General features: G+C 37.2%; 1 protein-coding gene across 1 annotated transcript in view; it reads left to right on the top strand.

The window, feature by feature from the left end:
• The window catches only part of LOC122790537 (extracellular calcium-sensing receptor-like), a 190531-nt gene that overhangs the window by 100684 nt on the left and 77786 nt on the right, over positions 1-12061 (top strand). The window contains exon 5 of the mRNA XM_044058086.1: positions 2747-2870. Within this exon, the coding sequence (XP_043914021.1) occupies positions 2747-2870 (124 nt within the window). The remainder of the gene's footprint in view (positions 1-2746; positions 2871-12061) is intronic.

The following is a 12061-nucleotide window of genomic DNA, read 5'->3' on the forward strand; positions in this document are numbered from 1 at the left end:
AGTATTACAACTGAAACCCCAAATGAAAGTGAACAATGTTTCACAACATGCATCTCAACTGTTCGGATTTTTGCCTCTTTTTTGGTCTGTTTTTTGTGGTTTTCTGGCAAATCACTAGTAAATCATTGAGAAGTGAAGTCAGAAATTAATGACAGAAATTGAGGTTTAGAGTTCATATTTTCTATAAAATTCATGCTAATTTAAAACCTGTTATTCTATTAACTTTCTATGTATGTAAGAGCAATACTTAAAAATTGTCCCTATACCTCCCAACCGCTTAGAGCAAGAAATCTGGAAAAAGCCATGAATAAAAGTGGGACAAAGGCCCAGAAGTATTACATTTTTAAATATTGCTCTTACAAACTTAGAAAGTTGATAGAATAACAGATTTTACATTAGCATGAATTTTCTGAATGGTATGAAGTCTGGAATTCAAACGTCTGTCTTTATTTTCTAACTTCAGTCTTTAATGATTTTCCACTAATTTGCCAGAAAACCACAATTCTATGAAAAACTGACCAAAAATGTGAAGCAAAAATCTGGACATTCTGTGAAAATCTGTACAGTTGAGAGGTGTGATTTTCCCTATTTTTGCCCCCCCCCCATAATGTATGGCTTTGTACAGATATTTGAGATGTATGTGGCAGAGTGACTCAGAAATGCATATATTTTATGCCACAACCCACTAACCCCAGCACAGTTGACTGCAGCACAACTTTGAGCTATGGAAAACTGACCAGGAAATCATGTATCTAGAGACAAACTCAGAAAAATATGTAGGGGCAGCCACGGCACAAGTAAACGTGTATATGCAAGTTGCTCTTATTGCTGCTGGCAGTCATCATGTTGTGTGTTGTCACCATTGGCATTGTTCTTGGCCTAACTTATCATGCACTGCATGGCTCATAAATTATGGAACACTACAGTGTAGATAGAAACACTATAGACAAACTGTCCAAGATGTGTTCTTCTCATATTCAGGCCTGGAGGATGCATAGAGTACTTATCCCTGTGGTCACCAAGGTTTAAGTGTCACTGAGAACACTAGTTAAAGGAACCATTCAAAGAACAATGGTGGATGGTGTGGGTGTATCCCAGTCATCTAACTGAATTATACTTCCCCAGTTTTCTGCTGTCATGCTACAGCATGTTGGGAAGAATATAAAGGTTCCACTTAATGCAGAGAAGAGGGACAACACTATTTAGGATTTTAATGACATAGCCCATTTCTCTGATGTATTGGTAGCCATACACTGCAAAAAAAATCAATAAAAGCCCCACCTGGTAAGTACGGGCAAAAGTATATTAAATGTAAGAGATTCCATTCTGTCAACCATAAGATGGTCTGTAATGCTTAAGGTATACTAAACAATGTGTATGCAGGCCACCCAGGCTGTGCCCGCTACTCTCTCATACGCCGTATGTGCGATCTAGACCATGAAGTTTGTTCAGGATGATTTTTCCCCATGGACACTTTATCAGAGATAAAAGATATGTAATGGAAATATGGCTAATAACACTACTGAAACCTCATGATCATGGCACAGAATGGCTAAAGCAATGCTCTGTCATAGACCTGGGTCATTGCCAAATATGTGTTTAGCCTGCTTAATGCCTGCGTCCATTGTTTGGATGTATTTGGCAGTACAGTGCTATATGATAATGCAGTATATGCAGTAAAATATTAGCATTCTGTGCAATATTACACACTATCCTGATATGCAAATGGTTACAGTAGACAAGAGACATTCCAGAGGAGGAAGAAGTATTAGACTCAGCAGTGGGGAGGTGCCTGATGAGGACCCAAGCAGGGGTCGACTACAAGGGATGACTATGCCAGACAGAGGTGAGAGCAGTATACCACAGCAATTGTTTCATACATACGGGCCAGATTCAAACATTATACATAACATTAAAAATGATGCATGAAAACCTGCACCCAAGCTGTGCTATACCATATATAGACTGATCACACTGAGCTTCAGACATAGGATACGCAAGTAATAGAGTACTGAAGGCAGAGCAGAGTAATCATCATATTCACAGGGTGGATGGACCACAGCGACAAGTGTAAACAACGAACAATGTGTCTATGTATATGTGTATGTGTATGTGTAGGGTGTAGCTGAGCATTATTGATGTGTGTGTGTGTGACATGCTTGGGAGACTGTGGAGAACAGGAAAGAATGGCCAAGAAAGTTGTGAGAGTGAGTGTGCATGCATGCATGTGTATGTTTGTCTACTTGCCTGTGCACTTTGACACAGACTCAACAGATGATGCAGCACTATGCTGGGATTTAGTGGATAGCTCTGGGGTATACAAAGGAGACACATGCACTGCTCATTCATATCCCTGTCCATGAGGGATCCTTTCTTTGGAAGGTCACAGACAAGATTCAAATTACTCAGTGTTTTATATTAATGGGAGGCCTTTTCTGAGGTAAGAAGGAGGATTAGTGTGACAAAATCTGAGAACCTCTGAACAAAGATGAACAATGCACCATGTAACATGCAGATGATCCTAGCCAGCTAGCTCATTACCCTTAAAGCTGTATACCCATGCATAACAACTGTTGCCTGTATATGTTACAAACTTCTAAAACAAACTTCAGTGTACTTATAAATATTCCTTACCTGCTTCTCTGTATTTTAAACTTACCTGAATTTAAACCAGACTCTTAAAGTAAATTTGCACCCTGCAATGTAAACTGATTATTGCCATAAATATCTATTCTGCTTTTCTTAGACTCCTGTTTCAGTTTGCAGTAAAAGATGTACTGTGGGTTATCGAAAAGCCACAAAGCAAGGCCAGCCAGCTTGCTGTTTTGATTGTATACCATGTTCAGAGGGAGAAGTTTCAAATGGAACAGGTAAAAAGTGATATATTTTTTAAATGTTTATGAGTTCTCAACAGGAATATCTGATGTACTTTAAAGTAATTTTAAAACTGAAATGTGTATAAATTTGTTTCTTTATTTTGTGTAGAAATTTGAATTCAAAGCTAGTATTTTGTTAAGTATGTGACGTAGGAAGGTGTAATAAAAGAATGCAGAAGGTAGTTCTACAGTGACTATGTTGAAATTTTAGTTTTAAGTATATTTCTTGAAAAAATTGAGAATGTTTTTATCTGAAAGATATTTAGACCATATGCAAAGGCAGAAGCTTCTGTTATATTTTAAGTAATCAGGTATAAATAATGGATGAAGTTAGTCATTATGATTATAGCTAATAAATGCTTTCATTAACACAGCACAAAGATAGCTAATGTTGCATTGCGGTATATTGATAATCACCTGAAAGGGGAAAAAAACTAAAGGTGAAGTCCATTAGGGGATATGTCTACATGTTTCTGCATGTTATCATATATGTCTGCGTGTGTGTATGTAGGTATATAGATGTATGTCTTTCTGCATGTGTTTTTGTCTATTAATGTGCTACAGCACGTTTGTGTTGTCTGTGCCATTTGTATATGTTTGCTTCTAGCATACAGTATATATACAATTAATGCATGCATGATAATACCACTATTATCCTGTGGACCTTGACCAGGCCAAGGCATTTGACACAAATCCATACTGAGGTATTCACTCAACACTCTCAGATGTGGCCATAAACACCTATATCTCCAAGTGGGTAGACCACTGAATCAGACACGTGGCATCTAAATATGTTGAAATGTGTGAAGTGACCTTATATCTTAAGTACAGTGATCAGGTCTGTACATTACGGCTGTCTGCTATGCCCTTTCCTGTCCATTATTTAAGTCACAGAGATCAAGAATGATATACACATCTTGTGTCCAAACAGCTCCTTGTAGGACTACAGACTGTGTGCAATTATTGACTCCAATTGTGATATTAGTATAGTATAGACAGTATCAATACACACCAAAGATTACCATAGGAAAGATGTACTCCATGAGATAAATGTCTCGATACCAAAAACAAATAAAATAAATAAAGCACAGTCCAGATCTGAAGAAGCTATTAAGTGAAAGCGCTTACCAACATTTTTATTTTGTCTGAATAAATGTTATGTTATACTAAGCTGACGGAGTGCCTGGTTGTTTCGCTACCATACTGGACTGTGGTTTATTTACACACCAAAGATTGCTGCCACAGTCATGACAACGCATGAGTTGAAACAAAAATATGGGGGGTTTGTTACGTTATAAAAACAAATGCCCAACCCTAGGATAATGTAGACATCACACCCCATAAGCAGACCGAGTGGTATGTGACCTGTGTCCTTGGGTAGATGGTATGTGGAACATCCACTAGCATGTAGCCACAGTGGTGACTACTCCCTTGTATGTAACACAACTACTGAATATGTGCAGGACATCTACATCAAAGGTCATAATACTGCCATAAGTCATAGTCTTCATCACACCAATAACTGAGTACATGCACCCCCCTACAGATCTTCCAGTGATGTGTAACTTTTGCCACAGTAAGCTCTCCCACATCTTATTGGCCATACCTAGGTATTCTTTTTGTTGCATAAACACTACAGTCTGATGGTGCAGAACACCCATCAAGGTGTCACACCAGAAGCATGTGCGATACCTGTTCTGGTAATGCACACAGTACATACATAGCTGTTTGATATGGCATGGGTTACATTCATGACAGTGTGGATTGTGCTATATATATATATATATATATATATATATATATATATATATATATATATATATATATATATAGATATAGATATATATAGCACAATATGCATATATATATATATAAATATATATATATATATATATATATATATATATATATATATATATATATATATATATATATATATATATATATATATATATATATATATATATGTATATATATATATGCCATGCATACCAATCATCTAGCCTGTATTGATCATAATGTCACATACAGATATAGCAGTGTCCCTCCTACCTCCAGCAGATGTTACAGTGTCAGGATGGTGTGCTTGATTAACCTCATAGATTGCTGGCATGTTATAATAGTTGTACAAGTGTGTTCATGCAGAACTATATATGATCACTCAGAATCACATATGTTGTGTCAGAGACATGGGATTACTGGTAGTATTATTCTGATATTGTCCTTGATTGTGCATGCTTCTTTTACTATTGTCCATGAATGTGCAGCTGTGTCCCACTTGTTGGAGACCTTTGCTGGCATTACAGTTATATTCAGGCAAATCAGTTTGCACAGCTTCACAATATGCACCTAACTCCAATTGTATATAACATTCCAGATAGCTGTCCTCTCTATTGCTCATGTCGGGATGCTTTTATCACAAATGCATCTTCTCCGTTGTTGTCACCTTGTGTGACAGTCACGTAATATACATTTTCACTGTGCAGTTCGTACTATGTGGTTATTGTTCCTGCTAAAACTGTCTTCCATTTGCATGCCCTCATGTGCTGCACATTACAATGTTTCACCTGTTCTCCTTCCCCTGTGTTCATTCCTACAGTTCATCTGTGTGTCCTTATTCAATACACACACACTTCCCCTGACTGTTTATTTTAAATGGCAGTCCATGTGCCCTTACAAATCATTTACACAAATTTTGTATAGAATGCCTGGAATGTGATTCCACAATACTCTGTACTGTATAGACTGTCCTGTAATGTGTTTAGACGATATACATTGCTATATGATAAATCCTGGTAATCATTGTGGCATTCTGCTCAATCCCACTAACCTTGTTTGCTCTGAGATAAACAGGTTTGTTATCCATGTTGCTTTACAGTTTCCTGGCCAGCTACACTGTTGCCAGCCACAAAACTGCACTCTTTTATGTTTAAACTGAGTGTGCAGCATGAATATGTAATCAGTACTTCTGCTCATCACACAAGCACATAAACTTCATGTAGGCTTCGTGCAAAGCCTACACAAAGTTTATTGAATCCTACTGACTGTTTTTTTTTGTCTTAAAAATTAAATTAAAATATATTCCATTTATTATTGATCATGTCTTTTATAAGACCACTATTTATAAAGTAAGTCATTAACAAACTCTTATTAAAGTTTTCCTGGTTATCATGGTGACCTTGATTATCAGCAGTTATGATTCAAGCGTCAGATCCCATAATGGGGCTATGTTTTATTGTTCTACTTACCATTATTTCACTACTTATGTGTGTAAGTAGGTCATACAGATAACCTCTTTGATTGAAGATTGTTTTCAAATTTCCATTTCATTTAAAAACAGTTCAACATCTGGAATTATTTTAAGCAATCTGACCATTTCTCCCACCCCAAAACATAGCTTTTGTCTATTAGGGATAGCTGCTATTAAAATTGAAGGTACAAATTTGAAAATGCTGGCTTCCCATGTATATTGTGGGCATTTTTCTAAATTTGCCATTTTATCAGAATGTCCTGATAATTAATGTAAACATCTAACACACTGGAGGAGAATCTCCAAGATTTTGTCACAGTATACAAAGATTCTAAAATTCCTGTAGAGATTATCTTGAATTTTCTCAGTCACATAGTGGGCAAAATGAAATAAAACAACCATGTACTCTGGGCTACAGGAAGCACCTTATAAGCCTTTCATGCCAGGACTTCACCCCCAACATCAGAAGAGAGAATAATAAAAGAAAACTTTGTCATACATGACTGCTCACCTGCACATCTCCTGTTCAATGCCCATTTACCAGTATTCCTATCCTTGGGTTTAGTATAGGGACTGCACCTAGATTTGAAAATTCAGACCTACAATGAATGCTTACATCACTTGATTTCATCATTATGCTTATGACATACTGATGATTATGACAAAGTGTGATTATCATAATTCCATGCTATCTTATACTTCCATGTTTATATGTTTATACATACATCTATATATGCATGCATTAGCAATAAAGAAAGTCATTGTAATACAAATAGCTGTCCATAAGCTATTGAAATGCAAAGCATAACCCATTACAAAAACAAGCTTAAGAAATCTTTTTATAACTTGTAATTCATCCATCATGATCCCATTTTAATCCTCAAGGCAAATAACTGAACTAAATGTTCATCAAGTTTATGGAGCTTCAGTAATGTGGGTTGTGTTTATTTACATCAAACTTGTTATAGCCACATTTTTGTGATCCATTCTTTAATAGCAAAATCACTTCTACCATTCCAACCAAAAAAACTAAATTTAGTGTTTACATGGGGGTTAATTCCCAACTCTTAGCAGCATGGGTGTTCTATCCTGGTGCCTCTTACATATGCATACTAACATCACAGTCAGTCAAGGGAACATCATAACTAGTGTGTTATGATCAATTAGATATACTGATGCTCTGTAATGCATGATACCTCATGTACCTGCCAACCACTGTGCATTTCACAGAATTAAGTGGCCCCTTAAATTTCCGGGTCCCCTACAGATAGGTCCCCTACAGATGTTCAAAATTCCAAAAGGCCGACTTTCATATGGCCAAGACCATATGATCGACTTTTGGAATTTCGACCGTTCTAAATGGAGATCTCCATACAGGGTGGAATGGGAAGATTTCCCTTTTATTCAATGCAGTGCAATCTCAGAGTTGGTATATTTAAATAGCGGGGGTGTGGGGGGTGCAAGGTGGCTTGCCCTCCTGCTAGCAATGTGTTGGTAATTTTTTCTGTTATGTTTCTGTTTGTAGACGTAAAACCGGACACAGAACACAATCAAGCAAGCCTGCGTACACCAATACAAATTTATTTTAAGTGCTTTTCGTGCACTCGGTGAGTGCACTTCATCAGAAACCCTTTCTGATGAAGTGCACTCACCGAGTGCACGAAAAGCGCTTAAAATAAATTTGTATTGGTGTTCGCAAGCTTGCTTGATTGTGTTCTGTGTCCGGTTTTACGTCTTCTAAGTTTGAACGCTTGTTTGGTTTTATGTTTCTGTTTGTAACAGGTGTTTGAAATTCCAAAAGTCAATCATATGGTCTCGGCCATATGAAAGTTGACGTTTTGGAATTTCGATCATCTGTAGGGGACCCTAAACTTCTGTACCTATAACTATATATATATATATATATATATAGCTGGGCTTCATTAACAGCTACAAAAGTGTTGGGATTATTTTGGCATTGTGCAGTGCCATCAACACAACAGAGCTTGATTTAATATTCATGCAGTGGCTCTACATGATGTGTAGACACATAAAACAATGGGAAATGGCAAAATATACTAATGAAAGCATAAGGAGCCTGAAGTACATGCAAATTAACCAACTTAATGTTGTGGAGCTATTCAGGAACCTATAAAGCAGTGATGTAAACTCGGTGCGGGTTTTTGCCATGCGCACCAAAACCTGCTCAAACAGAGGCACGATTACACTTCGGCAAAAAAAACTGTTAGGGGTTGCTGCTGCTATTATTATGTTGTATGTGCAACAGGCTTTAAATCAGGGTGCCCTCTCAAGGGCATCCAGTGGGGGATGCAGGTTATGAACTTGAGCTCTGGTTCATGACACCCATGAGAAACCCACACAACACCACTGAGCAAGTATATAATGAAGCTCATGCTCAAACAAAGAATATCAAAGAACATAGGTTTGCTTTGCTGAAATCAAGCTTCCCATGTTTAGACACATCAGGAGGTGCATTGCAGTACAACACGGCTACCTATGTCTGTACCATGTCAGACAATATCATTCTCAGGAAAAAAGATCTATCAAGGACAGCAAATGACGGGACCACGGACAGGGCCAAAGCAGCAGCAGATACAGATGAGGAGTCTAAGGAGGAACCATCAGCTGCAGATGGGGCTGGGTGAAGGTGTGCACAGTATGCCCTTGCTCTAGGTAAGAGGCAAAGGATAGCACACGCAGTCACTACCAAGGTCAAAGCCTAAGATCTCAAGCACATACAAGTATGAAAAATGATGCCTGTCAGACTTCACAACCTTTTCTTAACCATATAGTGGCTGTGTTCTGACAGCATCAGACAGGGACAACCCCCAAGGACACAATATGTATGTGCACTAATGATGTCAATGTGTGTAAAGTGTAAATAAAATAAAAATGTAATAGCACTGATTGCTCCCATATCAACACATGTATATGCTCTATGAGTACACACAAGTTAACCCCCCAGTCCAGCCCCCAACACCAGCCCACTAATCCAACCAAAGACACCCAAATCAACCATCCAGTTCAACCCCTGCTCAAAAATACAGTTTGCAAGTATACTGACTGATATAAAGGAGCTTGACAGTCCTAACGTTTCAGTTCTGGCTTTCTTGTGTCTTGCCTCATTTAGTATTATTTATTTGCACACTAATTGACAATGCAAAAACTACTTTCACAGCTTAAGAAAAAGGTGGAAAAGTTAGTTTAGGCTAGGCTGCCATAGGTAGTCCAAACAAGCTAAGTGGTATTGTGCGGCCAGCACTCTGGGTAGTACAAGTCTGATAATGTATTCCACAAAGTACATGCATGATGTTTCAAGGAGATGTGAGAAGAAAGAATTGTTCACTTGAATGTACTTCTTACTCGGGCCATTGCTACATATACACATTACTTGCATTTCATTAATTTCCTGTATTTGCCATAACATACATTACCCTGCAATGTCTGTACTATGTGCCCTCTGTTTGTCATGACACAATCATGGTTGACTACTTAAGGGAAAAAGGGAAAATTTTAATTTAGGCTGCCTTAAGTAGTTCAAAAATGCCTGGAGCCTTTGTGTGGCTGGCAGCACTCTGGATACTTATCATTCAAAAGAATACACCTGACAGGTAACTTTCTCTGTGATGCAAGGTTGTAACTAAGCTGAATCGACAGAAAGAAGGTACATGAAGCATTGTTTCAATCCTGTTTACAGAACACTCTGTCATAATTCACAATATTTACAGCTCCATTGTTTTTTTACCTTAAGCTACATTAGCTCTCTGCTCTCTGCTTGGCATTATGCAAATACATTTCACTACCTAAGGAAAAAAGTGACAATTTTAGTTTAGGCTGCCCTACATAGCTTAAACTCACTTACCAATGGTGTGCTATCTTTAGCAATCTGGACAGTACTGTGTGAAGTAATTGTATCATAGAGCTATCCCTGTGGTACAAGGTGTAAGACCAATGACTTAAGATGAACAATGCAGACTATTAAAGGTTCAAATCTATTTAGAAAATGCTTTTTAAAAGTGTGTAGGAAACACATTCTCATAAAACTTGAATAGGACTGTAAAAGTAATGAAAAGTGATAATGTTAAACATGATTATTGCAAGCAATTTATCAGTAAGTATTTCATAATGAAAATGTGCTTTTTAGCATATATATGACTAATTTATTACTTATATACACTACCTAAAGTATCTCCACGTTCCTAGACATATGACAATAATTATAAGTCATAAAAAAATCACTGGCATCTGTATTATGGACATAATTCCTTGTTTGAAATCATCATGACTCATCACATATCCTAACTATGTGTTTAGGACTCTTATGACTTTTAAAGTATGTATGTAACATAAATCCACCTATTTTCATCATCACATTCAGTTTCATCCATGTGAACCATAATTACTTACTTGCAGAAAGAATGATTTTTACATAACAATGCATTCAAGACAGGATTACAGCTGTACACATATAGGCCTCTCTGAAGTGTATCTCCATTCATTCAGATATCAATAAACGTAAAATTTCCACGCAAATTTAGCTCTCCCGTATTCCATGGGTTCTATTACCAGCTGTTACAAAAATATTTTAACATTGGGTAAGACTCAAATATGTCATAACTCAGACATTTTTCACCTTTCAACATGATTCCCAAAAGCCATACCAGTAGGCACTCCATTGTTAAACAATAGAAACTGTGACAATGGGTGGAGCTTCACATTTGACACAGCTAAATGCCATATTTCAAACCTTTACTGCTATCTACTGTAAGTAGTCCATGCACCTATAGTAACACAAATGTGGGTGGCAAGGATGTGCATGTTTTTAGAATACCAGTAATGTGAGAACTGAATTAGGGTAGTTTTGCAGACATGGCTGGCTATGGAGAGAATGGTGTTAAAATTTAGAACACAAAGGTGGGATTTTGAGGAGTCCAGGATATTTGTGGTCATCCCCGTGAAGTACTACAACTGTAGGCTGCTACAGGGAGATTACACCTGGTCTCAGTATAAGACTGAGGATTGGAATAGCTTAGCCAAGGCTGTCTCCACTTCAACTACCATCCCACGAAATGGGGAATAATGTTGTCACCACTATAGTGACCTTACAAAGTACAAGAAGGACATATTAAGCTGATGGGAAGTTTAATTTAGCACTGGGAAATTTAAACCACCCCCCAGTTGTGTAAATATTCTGACTCATAAACTGTCTAGGGTACTGCAGTGGTTATCTAGCCAGCCAATTAATTTTCACATTATGCTTTTGTGTCTATTTCTCTTCTTTTTTTTTTTCTACAGCTGCAGAGGAGATTGCTGCAAACATTAAGGCACACTAGGAGAGATTAACTCACCTCAGGGTGGTACATTGTATGTATAAATCAGGTAAATATTAAAAACATAATATTTTTTAAATTTTCTCAAGCACTAGCTTTCAAGCAGGCATAGGTCATCACTCATTTCAAGCATGCATGATTTCTGAAATAAGTGTTGCTGCTTGGATTTGGCAGTTAGAATGTCAGCTTTACTGTGGGTGGGTTCAGTACCCAGAAGCAGCATTTTTTAATTATTAATTATTTATAAGCTCTTAACAGCAGTCTGTCAGGAAGAATTAAATTACGGTAGTTGTAATTATTAAGCTAGACTGCATAAGTCCAATCAGTCATAGTGAAAGATATTGATTATATCAGATCTGTGATATTTGTTTATTTAATAACACTTCAATATCTTTCAATAGTATATTAACATAGTTGTTTATGTATTGCCAAGTAGAAGTTCACTTAAAATATACAGTACTATTGCATGATGTGTATCCCCCCTACACTTGTCTCTCTCTATCTCTCTCTCAATTTTTTTCTTTTGGGGGGGTATAATTCACTAAAAATCTGCTGTTTGCATAACCTGCCGATGCAAATTAATCATCAGCAGTACAGTGAGGTAC

This window comes from Protopterus annectens, chromosome 16.part0, assembly GCF_019279795.1.
Source record: "Protopterus annectens isolate FY-2018-M chromosome 16.part0, PAN1.0, whole genome shotgun sequence".
Lineage (NCBI taxonomy): Eukaryota > Metazoa > Chordata > Ceratodontiformes > Protopteridae > Protopterus > Protopterus annectens.